The following is a 21,066-nucleotide window of genomic DNA, read 5'->3' as shown; positions in this document are numbered from 1 at the left end:
CTCTGTTTTCGCGTCGTCTTTGCTCAGTTGATGGCCGATGCAGACTGCGACTGTGGCCGGCGGGCGGCTCGTTTAATTTCTTAAAAAATACCAAGCCAGCGACAACCACAGCGACAACTACAACGACAACGACAATGTTAATTACACTATTGAACAGCGGAAAAGAAGCTGCTGATTATGGAGTTCACTACTCAATGTTTCCAGACAGAAACTTTTGTTGGCTAGTGCTACTCGCATATATCGCATGCCTTGCCCATATGAATATCACATGTGTATCTCATAAATATTGCGCATACGCCTCATGGGCAGCCAGACACTTGAGCAGAAGGCGGCAAGTGCCTCTCGTTGGCGTTTTGCATTTGGCTATTGGCTTTTGGCCACACAAGCAACAATCGCGGGAATGTGCAAAAATCTGTGTTCATCGATACGTGTTTTTATTTGCACTTTGTAGGCTTACTCATGATCTACCCACACTGTAAAATGTTGCACAGCGATAGGAAATGTGCCAGATGAATGCAGGGGCCATACAGGATGTTGTGAGTGTCTGATAAGAGCCAATGGAAACAGGGTGCCTGAAACCACTTACGAAGAACTGCCCACTAAGGGAGCTCATTTATTAAAGCACCCATAGGGCGTCCCCCCCCATGTTCCCCCATGTTCTAATGCTCTGGAAAATGTCAATTGAGAAGTTCAATTGGCGAACGACATTTTTGCGGGGGGCTGCCAAACTGTCTGGCCTGAGGTTCAATTAGGCTTAATTAAATGCAATTTGCGGGCCACAATGTTTTGCTGGATTTACAGAATATATACAGTAACCATATACGTAGTATAGGGAGAGCAGTGCAGGGCAGGGCTGGGTACACTATACTCTATACTCTATACTCTATACTCTATATCAACGAACGTCCACACGAACACAATCGACGTCAAACGCGGCGCGGCAGCAACTGAATAGAGGCAGCAACCTCCCAAAAACAACCAACAGAACGTTTCCGATCCAGAGAGAAATAGAGAATGCGAGAGAGTCGCTGAGTCAACTTTCACAGTGTGCGATATGGCGGGGTTCTCGATTCGGGGGCCCCTGTGTACTATGTGTACAATGAACCATGCCAAAACACAAAAAAAAAGAGAAGAAAATATAAGTAGTGATATATAGAAACAGCAAGAAACTAGAATTTAATTTAAATGTCTACAAAATTCCTCCGAAAAAAATAGTGAAAGAAGAAGAAGCATCGGCAGCGGCGGCGGCATAAACAGAAGTCGCTTCTCATTCAGAAACCGTTCTTCAGAACGTAAACAAAGGGAGGAGGGCCAGAGAACTACCATGTGATACCCTGTGCTAAGAAAACCAATATTTGATCCATAAATATTTCCTTTGGATTTCGGACTTTGGAACTCGAACTCTACGTCGAGAGGATATACCCTCCAAGTACAGGGTATGAAGGGAGCCAAGTACAGAAGCTATAAAAATAAAAAAAAGGCTGTTGTTGGAGCATAAAGAGAAAACTATAAAACTGTAAGACAAATTGAGTAACAAGTGACGAAGACGACGACGGCGATGGCGATGGCGATGACGATGACGATGACATGCCAGCTCCCAAGGAGCTGGAATCGGCCTAAGAAGGGGGGCAACGAAACGGCTTCTCTAAATGGGCTTTAATTTTTCTTGTCACTTTCCGTCTTTCCTCGGCGGACAGCGTACAGCGTGGCAGTTGAAAGGTGTTCCAGGGTCAGAGTGCCGCTGCCTGGCCTTTGATTTTTCCAGTTTTCGCTTTGACAAGTTGAAGGCCTGACAGGTGCCCGCTGACTGATGGGAAGTTTTTCGGCGGCAAGTGCGGAAATGCGCAACAGCTGTTGGGCCCCAAAATTAGAACAGAGCACCCTGTATTAATTCTCGAGGGGAATAATTTCCCAGAGACATCATGTGACGAGATGTGTCCCCTTACTGTGACCCAAGAACCACATCTTTATTTTCTAATCACCAAAAAATTCTCTACAATTATGACTTTATCCAGCGAGCCCCAAACGGCTTCCGTTACTCGCGCATTAAACGGGTCATAAATAGCAGAATGGAAAACAATTCGAAAATCTTGAAGCATTCGGGCCTTATAATCAGCATTAGCTTTGACCCCAAAAGCGATGCTCGATTGCAGCACACACTGGATTTCCATTTCCTCCGCCCTGCATTTGCTACGTTTATCAAACGATATGGTAAACAAATCGGGCAGGGCATCCGCTGGAGGCTATCGCTGAAGCACTGACCTCCAGCAAGTGTGGAAAGATATTCCGCATCTCTGGGCTCTCGTTCACAGTGGGATGCTTTATGGAGGAAAGGGGGGATTCTGGTTTCTATTCCGCCTTTAATTTGGAGTCCGTAACTAGAGCAATCGTCTTGGAAATTAACGCTCCAAGAGCTGCTTTCTCGGCACCCAAGGGCTCCACTCATTTGGGCTTAGTTCTCTCTTACTTTCGTTGACACATTTCCCCCCCCCCCTAGAAGCTCCTAATCATCAATTTCGTTACAGTTTTTCATCATTCATTTTCGTTTTTTTCAACTAATTTCTCGAAATTTGTGGTCTGTTTTTCTTTTCTTCTCCGTCTGTCTGTCGGTCTTAGTGACTGACTGACTGATGATGCTGATCTCATTTGAAGCAAAAAATATAATTTATTTCTGTTTATAGTTAGCAGATGTTTGGCAAATTATATACGACAGGCACACCGAAAAGTTTCTTCGACTTTGAAATGTTATTTCTGTCTAGGTTTTGACGTTGAAAAAGGTAAATATGTCAAGGAAACCATAAACACACACAGTTTGGTGAGAGAACTGCTGCAGCTGACTCGCAACTCCCTCAAAACTCTACAATAAAAATGGTATGGCACTCACATCATTTGTTTCCAGCATAGCAATCGTATTCGAAATTCCACCTTTTCGGATTAAAGGACAAAGCAGTCGAGCCGAGGCAATGCAAAGTTAGACTGAAGCTAATTGCACTCTAGTGCAGTGCATTTATAGCGAATGGGCATTATTGACATGCCACGAGTCTGTCTAGTATATCTGTCATGACATGCGAACCCCCAGGTGGGTGGCCCCCTTACCACCCACCGTGTAGAGTGAACCCTGAACTTTTGATGGAATTAACCGAATCCCCAGCAGTATCAAGGGTAAATAATGGTTGGGAAGGGGGACTGCTTACTTGCTCGTTGAGATTGTCGCAGATCTCGGCACTGAGTGCACCGTTCATTTTGTTGCCAGATCCTCCGGGGGCGCCTCCACCGCCACCACCACCACCACCACCACCGGCGCTGCTATCCTCGAAATCACAGAGTAATTTGTTTTTGAAATTCTTGATGTTCTCCAGCTTGAATCCGTTTGTGTTTGTATTGTTTGTTTTGTTATTGAATTTACTTGTCAACGTTTCCAAGTTGTACACTTTGTTGTTGTGGCTGCTATTGATATGGTTGTTGTTCGATTCGATGCTGTTGTTGTTGTTGTTATTGTTGTTGTTGTTGTTCGCCTCCAACTTGTTCTCGATGAAGACCAACGAGCTGGGCTCCGAATTCGATGGCACTATATCCTCAAAATCGGCCGGATTGAGGCTCAGAAATGTCTCCTGATCGATCAGTATGGGTGGATGCTTGCCGAAGCCGCAATACTCGTAGTCCCCCACGCCGCCGCCCAGGCTGTAGGCGTTGCTCAGCGGATTCTGCGTGGAGCTCGTATTGAAGTTCAGATTCAAATCCTCCAGACTCTCCGTCGATAGCTTCCGGCTCGGCTGTCCTGCTCCTCCGATCCGGCACTTGTTGTTCAGGCTGCTGCTGTTGTTGTTGTTGTGGCTCTTGTTCGCCAGCGGGTGGTGCGCTGTGGGTCCGACAAACTCGAATTGGCCCGCCCACATATCATAGGCTAGATCGATGCTATCGGGCTGGCTGGCAGGTTGACTACTCATGATTTACTTGTTGTTGTTTAATTTTTGCTGTATTTTGGCTTTATATGTAGATTTATCGGGGCGTGGCACTGGTTTGCTTGTCACTTTGATGAGTATTTTTTTGTGCTGTCTGTTTATTTATTTTTTTTTGGGGAAGACTCGAGTATTTTTGTCTCTCAGTTTTGTAGGCACATTCTTCAGATATTTTCAGATAGTTTCAATCATTTGTTTGAGGCACTTTTCTATGCATTTTAAGGCTTGGCTCTGACTACATGAAAAATTCATACATTTTATTTGGTATAACGGTATTTATTTGGCAACAGTTGCGTATTTATTTAATGGTTTCAAGTCACATCTTTTATGCCCGTAAGTTCATTTAATTTTATTCACATTTTCCATAATTTAGTGTAATTTATTTATCATTAAATTTAAAAGACTTCTTTGCCGTTCCTTCTTCCACCATTTTCCAGCACCCTCCCTCTACCGATCCCCACCAAAGTGGTTTTCTCACAATTAAAAGCAGTTTTAATTCATTCTCGGTCTCTGTGCCCCACAGATGTCTCCCCAAAAGTGGGTTTCTTGAACTGTTCTTGGACCAAAGTTCAGGCACAAAACAAAAGAATTTCCCCCCTCGGGCGGAAGAGTGAATTGTGCAGAAAAATAAATAAATAAATGAATAGAAGCTTAGCAAATGATTTCTGCTTTCGGATAACTCGGATGGCCTTTAGCACAGTTCTTAACAAATTGAAAGGTAATTGTTGGGGATTTAGATTGGGATTTGGCTAGAAAGCAGAGCAAAAAATCGACTGGAAACAATGGAAAAAGAGGAGCAAAAGAAAATACAGCCAAGGCAGCAGGGCAGGGCTGAATTTTTTGTATTTCATGCAGGAAATGGGCGATGGAAAAACATGGGAGAGAGAGAGAGAGAGAGGGAGACGACACAGACAAAGAAGAACAATCCAAGAACAATCATGAACTTCTTGGACTACCCCTGCCCCCTACCCAAGGGGGTCTCCCTACCCTTTCCAGGTCTGGTTCTTTCTACACGACTGGGTTTGGTCTCTGGTCTTCTGGGCTTCTGCCTGACTTTAATTTCCTAGTGGAATTGATGAACTTCGTGTAGATAATCGCAAAAGCAACAACAACAGCAGCCACTATGAAATGCAGCTAAGAAGAAGCAAATCTGCTGGAGCATGCAGTTCGTCTTCTTCTTGCTTCTCTTCTTCTTCTTCTTAGCCATCTGCAATTCTTCTGTAACTTGTAGAATTGCATAACACAGCCAGAGAGCATTCGGCTAGTCTTGCAGCCAATTGATGATTCAATTCGCGCAACGCCAGAGAACTTAAATGAAAATGTGTCATGAATTTGACTGAATTTTCCTTCTGCTGCTAAATTGTTTATAATAAATTGCATGATTCACAAAAAGCAGAGCAGAGCAGAGCAGAGCAGAGCAATTTAAGAAGAAAACAACCAAGAGATGAGTATTCTGCACAATTGTTCGCTCAGCAGCTCTCATGTCAAATGGGTTTAAGTGGCCTGTCATAATAAATTTGAATTTATTTGTTGTTTGTGGGAATGAGAACATCCCAGAAGATCCAAGATCTTCATGATCAGATGTGCGAGGATGTTGCTAAAGACAAAAACCACACAAATATCAAAGAAATCAACTAAAGTCGAAGCACTCCACTCCGACCACAAAATCCATTGATCTATGTCCAATTTTGTCAATGGACCATTGCAGTCCCAACAACAACAACAACAACAACAACAACATCAACAACAACTTTCACCAACCAGCCGGTCGTCTGGTGAACAACCCAAGCCACAAATATTTAAGACCCTGTCGACCAACTTGTTTCGTTTCGTTCGAAAACGATCAAAAACCGAAAGTGAGTGAAACAAGCGCCTTGGAATACAATTTTCTTTTTCAACTGCAATATTTCGGGATCTGTACACAGTTGCAGACAGATTTTATGATGCATCTGTCAGCGTTCACCGCTCAAGATCTGAACTGGAGGCCAATCGATCTATTTCTGGGCCTGGCCCGATGCAATCATTCGATTTTATTGCCGAAGATAAAGCATTTATGTAGTGCCGTAAAGATTGACTTGTTTAGGACTCTCGGAAAGGAGAATAGGGCCAGAGAATAGGGGGCATAATAGATGTTTTAGTTGGATCTGTAACACTTCCATTGGTGCAGCTTTAACCTATTCCTATCCATTCCAGCTAAGCCAAAATTAACCTCATTTTCGTGCAATTCTTTGCCTATTTTGCATTCGCGATGCACCTTTTGGACGACGACGCCCGCCCACGCGAAGAGGTGAAACTGAGGCAACATGCTAACCTCAATTCACGGCTTGACGGGGTCCAGACAGGCCGACAGACAGACGGACGGACAGACAACAGCTGTTTGCTGTCACACTCTGACTCTGATTCTAGCCGCTGCCTCTTCCCACCCACATATCTCACCTGGGCTTTGCATCATAATGAAATCCACAAGATACACAGACAACTCTGGCAATCACAGTTAGTTCTCTCCCTCTGTCCCTCTCCCTCTCCCACTCTACATTATATAAGCAATCTCTCCTCTCTCTCTTTGCTTAGCCAGCAGAGCATTAAATACGATTTTTGTTCAGACTTCAAGGCAAAATTCGTAGACAAAAATAAAAGAAGAGGAATCTCTTTGCATATACTCCTCCCTCCCCTCCACAGAGGCATTCCCGTTGCTCTGGAACATCTTTTGTTTGGATTCTGCTGGCCATCCAACAAGTCTCTAATTACCACAAAATGCAATGCCTGCCTGAGTTTTCTATTCGGTTTTCCTATTTATTCCGTTTTCGTGCTTTATTTCGGCCTGAAAACAATGTGGGGAACAGAGGGCGGACGGACTCATTGCCAGGCTTATCGAAATGTTCGACGAGTTTTATGGCCGAGATGCCCTTGTCGCACACAAAACACACAGACACAAATAAAGAAAGGTCAAACAAGCTATAGGAGGTCATGACTGATAATGTTCTAATGTCTAGTCTATTGAGAGGAATTAATTGGGAACGGAGCTGTTGTTCTCGCGGAACTAGTTCAAAGAGGAGCACTTTCCAAACGGAGTTGCAATTAGCTGAATATCACACATTTGGTTTACTGAACCAAGGCAATTAAAACATTAATATTTAATGAAGCAAACTTTCCTTTTTTTTGACAGCTTTGTCCGCCGAGATCTCAATATCGGTTCAACAATTTGCTGCCTTACATACTCGTAGTCGTACAAGAAAATTATCATTAGCCCCAGCAAAATTGAATTCCACAAAATATTTGCATACAATCGGCTGGCTTTATGGATGGGTGGGGAGCTCATTAAATGCAAATTTTTCTCATCTGCGCATTTTTCATGCAACAAAGTAGGAAAATGTTGGCAAAAGGAAAATCCAACAAAGAGCCAAAGAGTTTTCGGAAAGATCGAGTTTCCGATCCATTGTTGGTTCATGTGCAGCGATTTTTTTTTAACGAAAATATTCACATTAAATTATGGTAAATAAGTATTAAGCAAAATTCAAATATTGTGTGTTGATTACAGAAAGAACACAGGACAGGACACAAGACACACAAGGCCCACCACCAGTGTCGATTGAAAGCCGCGAAACGCGAAAACATACTGAATGGAACCAGAACCACAAATTCAGGGGCACAATCATCCAAAGTATTCCCAAAGAGAGCAAGAGAGAAGATCCCCAGAGAGGGAGACTGCGACTGAGAGCAATCTTTATAAATAGGAAAAATAATAATCAACAAACAAAAGTCAGAGAACGCACGAAACGATCCTCTACGGCTGGGCTGGGCTGGGCTGGGGCTGGGGGTATCAACAATCCACAATTTCGAGAAAAACTTTTCGCCATCTGTGTGTCCGAGGGTGTCTCTCTCTCGGCTCCTGCATCTCTCTCCCACATACATGTATATGTATGTTTGGTTCTTGACTCAGCGACAACGCATAATTATGAGGAATTTAATAGCAGCCGCCCATGCCCTCCCCCTCCATCGATACGCAGCCACAAACAAAAGCGCAAGTGAATAAGCAGGGACACGAACCAACAGCAGACCCGAGCAGTGGCCCGAGTCGTAAACGGACGGGACGCATGCGGGATGGTGTCTGCCTCTGCCTCTATCTCCTTCTTCCGTTGATGTCATTGCCTGTTTTTGTTGCTCTTTTTTGTAGACCTTTTTTCTTATTGGTTTTTATGTTTTGTTTTTAGTTCCGGTACGTCTCCTCCCTGCTTCTGCTTGTGCCGTTAGATTTATATGTCTACTAATTGACTTTGCATTGCTAATGAAAGAATATTTTCCATATTCCCGAAGCTAACGGTATGGAAAACGCACTGTAGAAGGGGCATCCACTCTTGGGTGCCTCGGTAGATACTTTTTGAATGAACTTGAAAATTCTGTGCGTGATTTTAAGTGGAAGTTGTGGATTTCTTTAATCGTTTTTACGTTTTTTATGAAGAGGAAAATTCTTCCAAAAAACGGTAATACAACGAATGTTGTGAGAGGAAATGCAGGGAAAACTTTTAATGGTTTGAAGGTACATACTTAGGAGTTTTTTAGGAAAATTGTTAGGAATTTTTTTGTATTTCCCGTACCTAACGTTCATTTAATATTAGGCTGGAAAATAGTTTGATTAGACCACTTTAAAAACTTCTTTCTTCTTTTCTTTAATCTTTAATAACTTAATAATAATCTTTTTAAAACCCTCTTCTTGGGTCACAGCAAAAAAAAAAGGAAATATATTTTTTATATGTATTTATCCATTTATTTAGAATATTTGACTGGGTTAACGGTTCAACTTAATTAAATTTTTCATTTTTTAAAATTTTTATTATTGCTTTTTGAGTGTTTTTCCTTTTCTTTGTCGTCAGTTTCATCATTTATCAATTTGATGCCACACTTGATTCCATTTTTCCATGAAACACTTTCGCAGACTTATTCAACCGCATTTTTCAATTTGTGATCAATCAAGCAATTGCCTCGGGAGAGGATGGGGATGGGAATGGGGATGGGATGGATGTGCACTCGGGTCTACAAGGGACTCGGGAGGGAGGGTATCAATTTTGATTAGCCGGCGGCACTGCGGGGCACAGACACGTAAGGCTTTTCCACAACATACGCTGGTAATTAACAGTGTATTTTCGCCATTATGCTGGACTTTATTTGTATTTTCCATACACACTCGTTTATTAAATAATCGTTTAATGAGCCGGCCAGGCCGCGGCACCTGACACACCTGATAAACGAATTGGATCGATAAAAAAAAAAACGGCCACCAACACACGCAAATAAAAAAAATAGTATCAGTTTACGGAATTTACACTTTTTTGGCACTTTTTCTTTTCTTTTTGGCACGAAAAATTGGTTGCAAACTGTTTGGACACCCACCCAAAGAGAGTGCAACAGCAGGGGGCAACGGCAATGGCAAGCCAAGCAGCTGCATATTCAATTGCACGCGAAACCCACCAAAGAGAGACAGAGCGAGAGAGAGAGAGAGAGCGGCAGAGGGCCGAACGACCCCAACACGACGACGTTCCGTTCCGTCCGTCAGCCGCTGTTCGTGTAGCGCACGCGGCAAGAGTTAAATGCAATCTGAGCAGAGCGCAGACCCAGAGCGCCGGCGGCCCCAGCGAGCGCCGAGCTACGAGCGCCAAGCGCCCAACGCTGGCGTCTCTGCCGCCGTCGTCACACAGCTGGATCCGCGACTTGTTTTGTTTGCCCAAAAACAGAAGCAAACCACGAGGGAGGAGGGCTAGTTTTTGGGTGCCGAGGCTTTCAATACCCTGGCAGATCGATCGAATGTCGATTGTCAGTTTGTTTTGAGTTATTTGTCAGCCGATGGAATTGTGATTTCAATAATTTAGAGAATTCGAGATATGTTTTCGGGGACATCTATGTGGCACCACTAGTTTACGCAGAGGTACGTTCCAAACAGCTGGTCAAACTCAATATACCCTCGTCCAGGGTATAGCAAGAGCAAAGGCAAAGGCGAAGTAAAGGCAGCGCAGCAGCAACGAAAAATGCGACTAATGCTACTTAGGAGCGTAGGAAATTTGTATTACTCGTACAAGAGGAGGGAAAGGGAGCAACTTGGCACTAGAAAAGAGAGAGACAGAGAGGGACAGAGAGGGATGGAGGCAGACAAAGTAGCTCTTTGGATTCGTTCAAAGTGCATGGGTGAAGTAGCATGTTGGGTGCAAAGAATCAGCTCTCCAACAGAATTGAGTCAATTAACACTAATAGGGTGGAAAAGCAAAGGAAAGCCCCAGTCAGAAAAGTAGTTCACCGAGGGAACCAGTCCCAAAATGGGTGAAAAGTCAAGGAAAGGGCCGTATGACTCAGTTGTAGGGAACTAGAACCAAAAGGGATGGAATCAGTTCAATCTACTTCCCAGATATTAAAACACAAGACATTATGCTGGGGCGAAACACTTTGTTGAGGATTTGCTTTGTTGTACATTTGTCGATTCCAATACTGTTTATGAATGCTGATTTTTTGTCGATATGTGGAATGCTGTTTAGGAATGCCAAGCTTGTGAACTGAACTGGTTCATTTTTTGTTACATGTGTGTGTATGTCAAGATTTGTATAAATGAACTAGTTCTTGTTGGTTTTTGTTCAGTATTTGTGGTGTGTGGTGGGTGTGTGGTGGGCGTTTGGTGGGTGTGTGGTGGGCGTTTGGTGGGTGTGGTGGGCGTTTGGTGGGTGTGTGGTGGGCGTTTGGTGGGTGTTTGGTGGGTGTGTGGTGGGTGTGTGGTGTGTGGCACGCTTATAGAGCGCCACAATCCTCAATTATGACTGGCTCGGAGGTCTTGCCAGTGGTGGAGCCGTACGATTCGACCTTTTGGACAATCTCCATGCCCTCGACGACCTTGCCAAAGACCACATGCTTCCGGTCCAGCCAGTTGGTCTTGCTAGTGCAGATGAAGAACTGCGATCCGTTGGTGTTGGCCCCAGCATTGGCCATCGACAGGATGCCCGGTCCAGTGTGCTGCAGCTCGAAGTTCTCGTCGGGGAACTTGTTGCCGTAGATGGAGCGCCCGCCGGTTCCGTTCTGGTTGGTGAAGTCCCCACCTTGGCACATGAAGTTGGGTATGATACGGTGGAAGGGAGAGCCCTTGTAGCCGTAACCCTTCTCGCCGGTGCACAGGGCGCGGAAGTTCTCAGCCGTCTTAGGCACCACATCGGAGCGCAGCTCCATGACGATACGTCCCAGCTTCTCGTTTCCGGCGGTAATGTCGAAGTAAACTCGCGGCAAGGACATCTTTGCTATATTACTAAGCGAACGCACTAAAGCCAGATCTAAGTAGGGGGTTTATTTTTTTTTGTAAAATTCAAAAACACTTCAAACTTTTTTTACAAATATTTACCGGAAAAATTACTTTGAATTACTTTGTGCGAGCAAAAATTATTTTTAATATTTAGATCCGAACACTGGAACGGTTGGAGTTAGAATGAAAATTTTTGTGGGGATTTCAAGTATCAGGACTGAATTCAAGGGAAAACCGATTTCACAGCCTTCTTAATACAAAAAATATTTCGAATTACACAAAACATTCAAGAAAAGCTAACTAGATCTTGGGAAAGTCTAAGACTAAAACAAGTCTCTTACGCACAGCCTTATCTTCAGCTATAATCTTTATATCTTTATAGATCCTGCAACGTAACTATGTTCTCTTTAGACTTCTCGTTTTGTTTATCCCCCTCTTGAGTCAACCGCAGCCCCCAGTAGTCGGTGAATGATCAAAACCCGCATTATTTGCATTTCATTCTCGTTTGTGTACCAACCGTATAGTATACCCTAATGTATATATACCCGATGAGTATGTGTTCTTATAATTAGGCAAAAAACTTGGCCAATATTTATGTACCATGGTAAATAAAAGCTGTGAGAATTAGCCAAGTTTTCAAGAAGTCGCAATTTCAACTACAATTCAGGCATTTGTTTGCATTCGATAGAGCACCCCCTCCTAGCCTACTAGCTTCAGATAGTATATGTATACCTGTGTTTGGCTCATTCTGTGTACACAATACTCGTACTTTTCAGTGTTTTGTTAGTTGTCGGGGCAACGCACCAAAGTGGTGGCTACTTCGGGGTAAATACCTAAAAAGAGGGCCGCCTAGGAAGGTTGGTATACGATAAGATTGCCTGGTAACTAGGGAACCTGACTCAGACGGCAGCAGTTCTGTGGGGGAATTGGATGTCATTGGATGGCTTTTGGTTTCGATTGAGATGTGCCCGAAAACCCATCAGATATAAGGAAATCATAGAGCTTTCATTTCACTTCTTCTCCCCCAGAAAAAATGGCAAGAGTTCAAGATGATGTGGTATAAGAGCTACAAGAGGCATAAAAACGACTGATTCGCACGTAGGCCGTAATTGTTAACTCTCCGCGAGGCCGGGCCGGCAGTGGCTGCGAGACAGCAGCAACTGTCTCATTATTTATCATAAATTGTTGTACGGCCAAATAGCGAAAGAGCCAGCCCAAAGCTGGCGCTGGACTGCGGCAAGTGCAGCCTCGCTCGATCCCAACTGGATTCGATGCGACTAGTTACCCATTAATGTAACGCCCCGTTTGCCTTGTACAACCTTGTGCAAAAATAATGGAAAAAAGCTACAAAAACAGATACAAGACTACAGACATGACGTAATGGAGACCAACAGAAGGCGTAGGATTTGTGCTTGGCAACTGCTCCCAGTCCCAGAGCAAGAGCCGCACCCTCGCCTCCACCCTCGAGTGGCCTCTCGGGCGCCTCTCTGCAGAGCGCGGTGTGTGCGAGTGGGAACATACATAAATCCACATTATGGCCAATTCTTTGGGCGATTTCTCAGCTTAGATAGCAGTGCTGTACACTGCCGGCACTGGCAGCAGAAACACTTTTCTGGGTTCGTTTTCACACTCACCCACTAGAATTGGTAAGATAAGCTAGTGCCCGAGGTAATGTGCGCTGTTTGGTTGCCAAAAAGAACCAACAAGATTATTATTAGATGTGGCAGGAAAAAAGGAACATAGATAATGGATATGGAAATCAAGTCATTTTAAATGTCGAGCGAAAGGAAGTCCCTCCCCTGCCCACAGCCCACCTCTGGCAATTTCCCCCCCCCCCATTTAGGTTAAACGTTTTCGTAAACATCTCCGAGTGTATAATTCTCTTTCGGTCTATTTAAAGGCGCATTTGCATTAATTATGATAATTGCAACGTTTATGCCTCGATTCGTTGTGTGTGGGTCTGCGAGTCTCCGAGTCTCGGAGTCATCCAAGAGCCAAGTCTCGTTCCCAGTCTCTTGGGGTCTTTTGTCTTCCTATTTCTGGGTCAACGTCACATTTGGGTTAAAATCGATTTTCGTTTATGGTTTTTACACCACGAATTTTTCCTAGTATCTCTTTCGGTTTTGCCTTATGCTTTTTATGTTGTGTCGGGTCTGGGGTCTTAGCTCTGGGCTCTGGGGTCTGGGGTCTGGGGTCTGAGGTCTTGGGCCTTAAGGTGGGCGTCGCTGGCAGCAAAGGTGCCAGCAAAATTGTTTAATCGATAAGACGGCCATTGCAGGTGGGGAGCCCATTTGTTGGTGTCTCCTTATGGGGAGGGGGCTGTGTGTGATGGATCGATCGATGAGCACGATGGTACGGTATTGGTTCAACGGTCTTGTGGGTACCATCTTCGTCGTATTGCTCGGATTTGTGTTCTTCTTTTACCGTTCTGCGGGAATTAGTTTTCATTCTTTGTTTCGTTACACATTTCGGACTTCAGCGGCAGGTTCAAAACTGATCCCAGAAAATGATTGCCAAAAGCAGCTACCTCCAGTTCCTTCCTCTCTGAACGGAATATTGCTTCATTGAGTATTCCATTATTCTATTTATGCATTCTGCAGGCAGACACCTGGCTGGGCCTGGGCCTGGGCCTGGGCATGGGCCTGGGCTTTTTGTTTATGCGTTGCCTTGTAGGTGGCTGCTTCCAGTCAACGCCTTCGTCATGGAGCCCACAGCCGCCTCAGATTGCCTCAGAGATGGAGAGATATTCAATTTGAGAGATTACCAAATCCTAAACAGTTTGCTTGGGCAACTCCTCAAGTGATTTCGTCATCGGAGACACTCCACTTGTGCATGTATTAACCCAAATAGATCTTTCCCGTGCCATCTGTCGGGGTCTCTCTCTCCCTCTCCCTCTCTATCTCTATGCAAGTCTCTGACAATTGAACAAATTGCAATTGTGGCATTGTTTTTGTTTTTGTTTTTTTTTTTGTGTGCCTACAGTTATAATTGCATAAGTGCGACGATGCAAAACCACACACAGAGAGGGAGAGAGGGAGAGCAGATTGCGATCATCCTCCGACAGCAATGGGAATACGGAAAATCACTGTCCTCAAGCCTTATATAAGCCCATTGGTTGGAGATTCTTTTTCTTCCGCCTTAGATACGAGTATTTCAACCAAAACTGACCTCAGCTTAATTAAGCCGCCAACAGAGCATTGAAAAGAAGGGTGAGCGATGGAATGGGATGGGAGGAGATGGAATTGGGCCAAAAGAAGTGAAAGAAAAATTAAAACGAAAATCGTATTTGGTTCAGTGAAAATCTCTTTGGATACGCTTAACACTTTCCCGGGCATTGGGCCAAGGTGAGATGGTGGAAAGTAACCGATTTCCACAGAAAACTTTCAGATACGAATGCCAGAAGATACAAATTCAGTTCTGAGCTAGGCTTAAAAGAGCTTTGCAATTGTGGGTACAGTCACAACACAGTCCTCCGTCTTGATTCCTTGTCTTCTTTGGTTTTTCAGCTCATTTCGTATGCAGCGCCAAGTTTCACACAACAATCAAACCAAATGCGAGGGACTTCTATGACTTGTAACGATCTTCTGGCCCCCACTCCACTCCACTCCACGCCACCCTTCCCTCCCACAAATCGACTTCCGTTTCCCGTTGGCCTGTTGCATAAAAGAACAATTGCGGCCGGCCTGGCCTGGCCTGGCCTGGCCTCTCAGCCTTTCAAAAATTGATTCGTACGTGAGCTTTTTTTGCAAATCAAATCTTTTCAGCTTTATTTTTTCCTGTCCTTTTCTGGCTTTCTCTTCGCCCTCTCTGGCGTGCATTTGCATATTTTTTGTAATTACGAATTTTACACCTGTCACACTCACATCCTCTGCCCCTGCCCCTGCCCTGGCGCTTTTCTTTAGTATTTTCCTTGGGGAGTAATGAGAGTTCCTCAGCGGAACTCGTTCGCTGGAGAGGGCCACAAATTGCAGAGGAAAGAAAGTATTTGTCTAAATTTAAGTTTGATTGAGAGAGAAGGAAAAACAAAAGGTCCACGAGAAAATGCATGTTTTTCCAGTAAATTGTTAGAATAAGATTCAAGTTTTAAGAAAATGTGATCGAAAAAACTCTATTTTTTCGCCGACAACAGCTTGTCTCTCCCGCCAGCCTTTCCCCAAAGCGCATGAAAAAAAGTGAAAATATCTGCAAGCTCCCTACAATTGTCCGACCTCTTTGGCACTTGATCAAAATGCTCTTCAGAGGCACTGCTGCCCCCGCCGGGTGGGAAATCAAATTGGCAATAATTTTAGAGGCTGGGGGAGTACATATCAATGACCTTGAGGCGCCAATGTAGACGGCCTGGCCGTGGCCAGGGAGAGCTAAGTGAAATGCCATCTCTTTCCACTTTTTATATAACAATCGGATTGAATCGGATCGGATTGGATCGTGGCAGACAACAGCAACCCACACAAGACCAAAAGTAAAGTTTCACCTGCCAGAGGTAGCCACGAACTCCAATCTCTGAGATGCCTGCGAAGGTGATGGGGGATGGCAATGGCAATGCAGGGAGTGGGAGGGGGAGGGGGAGAGAAAACACGTTTTATCTCATAGTGAAAAGTCACAAAGTCACTTTTCCAGGGAACTTTTTTTTTCAATGGAAAACATTTTTGGAATTTCGTACGAGTATCAATGAAAATGATTTCCACATGCGCATATCTTGGGAAACTTGCCGCCGATCCGTTCAAGTGCAATTTTTGCCTGCTGATTGGTCATTTCTTTGATGAAATGTCGACAGACATTGACAGTCTCTAAGCAGTTTTTCTGCCAAATCATTGCCTGGGTGATTTACGCAGACTCCGCCATTCAATGCGCACTTTTTGAGGGCAAATTGTGCAAGAAAACATGTATAACAAGTAAATGAAAGCAATAAATAGGACCCAAATAGGAGTCGCAATCATATTTGATCGCCCAAATTCATATCTACATATATTCCTATGAAGAACGGAGCTTCTGCTTACCCTATAATCGTAGTCATGGCGATTCTCCAAGCTTATATCGCTGTACATGTCTTCGGTTGTATCACAGTTGGAGCTACGGCCCGAGGAGTTAAAGCTCGATGATCTATAGAGTTGGCTATAAAAAAAAAAGCAAACAAAAAGGAATTTATGAAAACGTTAGATATCACTAATAATTCAAGTTGCAAGGTAAACCTAGAGTTTTGTCTTTAGGAAATACAATTTTGGTCACAGGTTCGAAAAAAGCCTGCTGAATCTATCTCTAACTAACTGAATAAAAGGGTAGGGACATATTTTCAGAGTCCGTTTTCTACCAATTAATGGTAGTTTGGGAATATTGATCGCAATTGATCCGGGGAAATCCGGCATAGATTGATTTTTTGTTTTTGCTATTAAAATGGTTTTATTGATACATCACATGTAAATATCATGTAGAATTAAATGTAGATTTATGTGGCGACACCTGACGACGTACTGGTGGTGGCGCCATACACTGTAGGTGGCGCCGCTTCGTAAAATGTATTTATTACAATGTAATACTACACGTATTTTTACATTTAGATACTTAGTAGAGACTCAAACCATACATACAATTCTTTTAAAACTGCAGTAGCTTGTGGATTTCAAACTTTAACACCTGTAGCTGCAGGCATTTTTATTTATTTATTTTTAAGACTTTATCTTTTTCCATTATCGTGCTGAGCCAAATATATTTGTATAATGTCTGTCTGTTATAATCTAACTCCTAAACTGTATTTTGCGGAGGTTTATCTAGGCATCTGATGGATCTCAGTGCAGATTAGATAAAAATGTGTAGGTAGCTTTTATTATATATGTATGTAGTAATTTTGCAGTTATAAAACTTACCTGGCTAAGGCATTGGTGCTAATCTGTCTGCGGCCAGAACTGCAAGAGATTTAGAAAAACAATTTTAGTATTTAATAGAGAGTATCACGAAAAAATCTATACAAATGCCATAAAATCCGCTAAAAATGTATCAAAAATAACCAAATAAATATGAGTCTTAACGATATTTTTTTTTTTGCGTTTGTTAGTAATAGGTTGAGAAAATATTTTTTTAGTTTTCGATACCGATTTGAACCCAATCTCCCCCACAACCCATTAGAGCCCCAAGCCATGAAAGCGAAGGAATTTCGAACATTTTCGAAATGCAAATAATGCCTGACATTGGCGGTGAAAAATAGGGAAAAGCGAAAAAGAAACTTGTAAAACAGCAAAGAAAAAGACACAAAACACGTGATAATGAAAGGAAAGAGAAATAACAACAACATTGGCCACCCACGCGATCAGGTAGAAAATGAAAAAGTGAGGAAAAGTGCCAACAAAAGCCGTCGAATCGCGACAGCCAAGAAAATGTGGCAGTAGTGCCGGCAGCGACAATAGGAAAACTCGAATAAAAAAAAATAATAATGGTATTCTCAACAGAGATTTGGTTTTGCTTTAGATTGCCCGACGCTAAATGGCGAAAGATTAATCTAAAAACTCCGCCAGTATAAAAGCCTTAATAAAAATACAATCTATATTCGCCAAAAAAAAATAGAGTAGAGTACCATAAATATTTGCAACAACAACAGACAGCAGTGGACAAACGAGGAAACCAAAGACGACGAAAAATGACGGCAGGGAAAGAAGAGAAACAGAGAAACAGAGAGACAGACAGCTTCATTTTGAGTAAAAGTAGGGTGTGGCGTTGGAAATCCTCTTTGTTGCACACAGTCCCAGTGCACATCGACCACGAATATAGGTCAAAGGTGGGAGACATTTTGCCTGAAGAAAAGAAAACACGTTGCAAGGGAAAGGCAAGCCAGTGTCCCCAAAACCGTACAGTCCCCATAAAACTTGGGCAGTCTAGTAATTTATTGGTACTTTGTTTTGTTTTGTTGTGCGGTTTCCAGTTAAAGATGATCTCATGGCAAATATGTATGGGTAAGCAAAACCGCAAATAGTTTACGTTTTGGAGAATTACATAAAAATGTGCGAAAAACAAATAAAAAGTTTTCAAACTTTATCAATTAACCGCTCTTACTAACCCTCTACTGACTGTCCGCCAGCTTCTATGCGGCCCCAACTGAACTCATTAACCCAGTTTCGGGTGTACGTGTACTCCAACACACACGCATAGATGAAAATCTGTCTCATCTGGGTTTTGTGGCTCTGCTATGAACTCTATTTTTAAACCGACATAAACCACAACGTAGGACCAACATAAAACCATGCAAATTGGCCACAATTTTCGCAGAAACTTTATTTTACTTTTTAATCGACTTTAAATAAGTAAAAGACTTTAAAGCTGGAATGGCGTGCTCGTAAAAATATGCAAACAAAAAAATATGCCAGAAAATTATTGAAAATTGAGCAAAGCAAAAAATTGTTTGGGGAAACCTGCTGCTGCCACTGCCGCTGCTCTTGCAGCAAAAAAATATTGCGCAATTTGTGCCAGCAAACAGAAAGAGTGGAAAATGCGAAAAGTCATCTGCGCACAGTGGGGAAAAAAACACTTTATTTAGCCCACTTTTAGCCGATCTAGGGTTAGGCGGTATCCCTTTAAAGTTCTTCAACGAGCTATTGGTTTTTTTTTTTTTAATATTTTTAGTTTGAAAATTCGATCAGCTGTTGGCAGTGTGGCAGCTGTAAGGCGCATTGCAATTTTGGAGTCGAAATCATATTTTTGTTTGCTGGATGCCAGATGGTTCGTTGCACCCACTGTGCTGCGGTTTGCCGGGGTGCTGCATTGTATGACTCAGTGCGGTGGCATGCTGCTATTGATGCAACTTAAAGTTGACATTAAATTGGAACCCAAAAGTAGAAGTCCTCAAGCTATTGAATGCTGGAAAACCATGGCAAATAATACTTTTGATATAACCCATTAAACTTTTGCACAAAAACATAATTGTATGTGGCTTCAACTAAAACAAAAACAACAAAAACGCTCCAAAGAAAACGAATCAAAAAATGACAGTTAATTATGGAACAGAAAAAAAATGATCGAGGTAATGCCGTGTAATCACAAACCAAAAAAAAAAGAGAAGCTGTTTAAATATGATTAAGGTCGTTGGCAGCAAATGGAGGCAGGAGGGAGTTCGGTGGAGAGGCTGAATGACTGAATCAGTTGCAGCATTTGGGTAACCTTGAATCTCGGCGGTTGTGGGGCCGAGGCCGCGGGAGTGTTCTCTTCCCCCCTCCACCCAAAAATCGAAATGAAATTCGAAACGTGGGCCGGAAGTTATGGTCTGCGGTTGGTTTTCTTGATGGCAGCGTTTTTGAGAGAGTTTCAGATTCTCCACACATCAACTTTACGGGGCACTAAAACAGGAAGGTAGAAAAAAAAAAACTGTCAAAGTATTCGCCCAAGCACCTGTTGAATAACAAACCCCCCCCCCCCCCCCCCCCCCCCCCGCACACCCCGCAGGCCCCCTTCTAGCACCACAATTACCGTTCATTTGCTCTCCCCCTCCCCCCGCTCGCATTGCGTTCCGCTTCGTTAGCCTTTAAGAGAGAGATAGAGAGATGGAGAGGGGGGTCAGCAGAAGTGAGGGGGTTTGGGAATGGCAGGGAGGGAGTGGTGGGTGCATGGAGTGGAATTTCAATTGTTGTTTAGAATGAATTTTACAGCACTGCGAGTAGAGTTTTTTGTTTTTTTTTCTCTCTGAAATGCTTATGAAATTCATATAATTAGAGGCGGAAAATATGTAAAAGCAACAAGGCTGCAGAGGAGTGTAGAGGAGTGCGAACAGGGAGAAGCAATGGGGGAATAGTTCTCCAACAATGGAAGTTGGCTCCTCCAGGCGATTCAATACAGGGTAATCGGTATACGATCACCGGTCCACTTTAACACCCAACTGTTAATTGACTGGCAGGGGGGGGGCACCTCCTCCACTGAGTGATCACCTGACAAAGGGCTCCGTCTGTTGTTATGAGGTTACACTGGAGTAAAAGTCAAAGGCAAAACTCAGAAAAACTTTAATGCTCCCCAGAGGGCCACATTAAATAATCGTCTAGAGGTGGCAAGTTTCTTGAACTTTTGCTGTTTTAAATTCAAGCCACAAACAGACAATGGATCGAGTCAGGTTTGTTTCTTTATTCTCTGCCTCTTTCGCTGCTCTTTCGCTGCTCTTTCTCTGCCTTGCCCATCCCCAAGAGAGTCAATCAATCACGATCGGATTATGCAAAAAAAGAAAAACAAGTCACAAATAAAGCTGACTAAAATAATTTCGGACAAGCACCTGTCGCAGTCAGGTGCGACTGACCCAGATACAACTACTACTCCTCTCTCTATCGCTCTATCTCTCTCTCTCTCGGTCTCTTTTTGGCCTGCCCAAATCAAGTTTTCTATTGCAGAAAAGTCTGTTCCCAGCGAAACGCCTCAATGCACCGTGACTTACTGTTAGGGTTACGGTTTCTGTTTCTGTTTCTGTTTCTGTAGTTGCCCCAAAGGTGTAGACACACCTCGCTCACTCCTCCTCTGCGCTCCCTTAACCCCTCATTAGGTGCCTGGGAAGTTCAACTAATTGAAACTATTAAAAGCAGCTTTTTTGGTGGGCTCTAGACTGGTTTGCTGTCTCATTAGAGGGCACAGAAGGAACAAAAAAAGCTAAATACAAGGGTATATAGACTTCGGCCTTTAGTGCATTTTTTTGTATTTTTTTGATTAGTTTAATTAGGGAAAAATGTCTAAAGTCTTTAATTAAAACCTCAGATTGGAGAAAGGGCAAGAAAGAAAGAGAGAGAAAGTTTGTCAAACATGATCTTGATGTGGGAAAAGACGTAGAAATCTCTGAAAGTACAATCTTTAGGGTTCATAAATAACCCTTAAACCCTCAGC

At 43.2% G+C, this 21,066-nt stretch overlaps 2 protein-coding genes across 8 annotated transcripts in view; both read right to left on the bottom strand.

Annotated features, from left to right (window-relative positions):
• The window catches only part of LOC6601967 (rab11 family-interacting protein 4B), a 38,055-nt gene that overhangs the window by 2,041 nt on the left and 14,948 nt on the right, over positions 1-21,066 (bottom strand). For 5 of the 7 annotated variants that reach the window (XM_026993832.1, XM_026993834.1, XM_026993835.1 and 2 more), the window contains 2 exons: positions 17,091-17,129; positions 16,227-16,341 (listed from right to left, as the gene is read on the bottom strand). In XM_026993832.1, coding sequence (XP_026849633.1) covers positions 16,227-16,341; positions 17,091-17,129 — 154 coding nt within the window. Of the gene's footprint in view, positions 1-3,194; positions 4,195-7,495; positions 7,569-16,226; positions 16,342-17,090; positions 17,130-21,066 lie in introns of those variants that run through there. The other 2 variants (XM_026993831.1, XM_026993833.1) reach the window with 1 other exon arrangement.
• On the bottom strand, positions 10,728-11,260 carry LOC113566771 (peptidyl-prolyl cis-trans isomerase). Its single transcript, XM_026993840.1, has one exon. It carries the CDS (start codon positions 11,220-11,222, stop codon positions 10,728-10,730), a length of 495 nt encoding a protein of 164 aa, XP_026849641.1. The 5' UTR covers positions 11,223-11,260.

Source organism: Drosophila persimilis, unplaced genomic scaffold (genome assembly GCF_003286085.1).
Source record: "Drosophila persimilis strain 14011-0111.01,24,50 unplaced genomic scaffold, DperRS2 tig00000900-arrow-arrow-pilon, whole genome shotgun sequence".
Taxonomy (NCBI): domain Eukaryota; kingdom Metazoa; phylum Arthropoda; class Insecta; order Diptera; family Drosophilidae; genus Drosophila; species Drosophila persimilis.
The sequence above is the reverse complement of the archived record's forward strand: the minus strand, read 5'-3'. Positions and strand labels throughout refer to the sequence as shown.

Coding starts and splice junctions, on each gene's coding strand:
- LOC113566771 (XM_026993840.1), bottom strand. CDS start 11,222: ATGTCCTTGCCGCGAGTTTACTTCGACATTACCGCCGGAAACGAGAAG.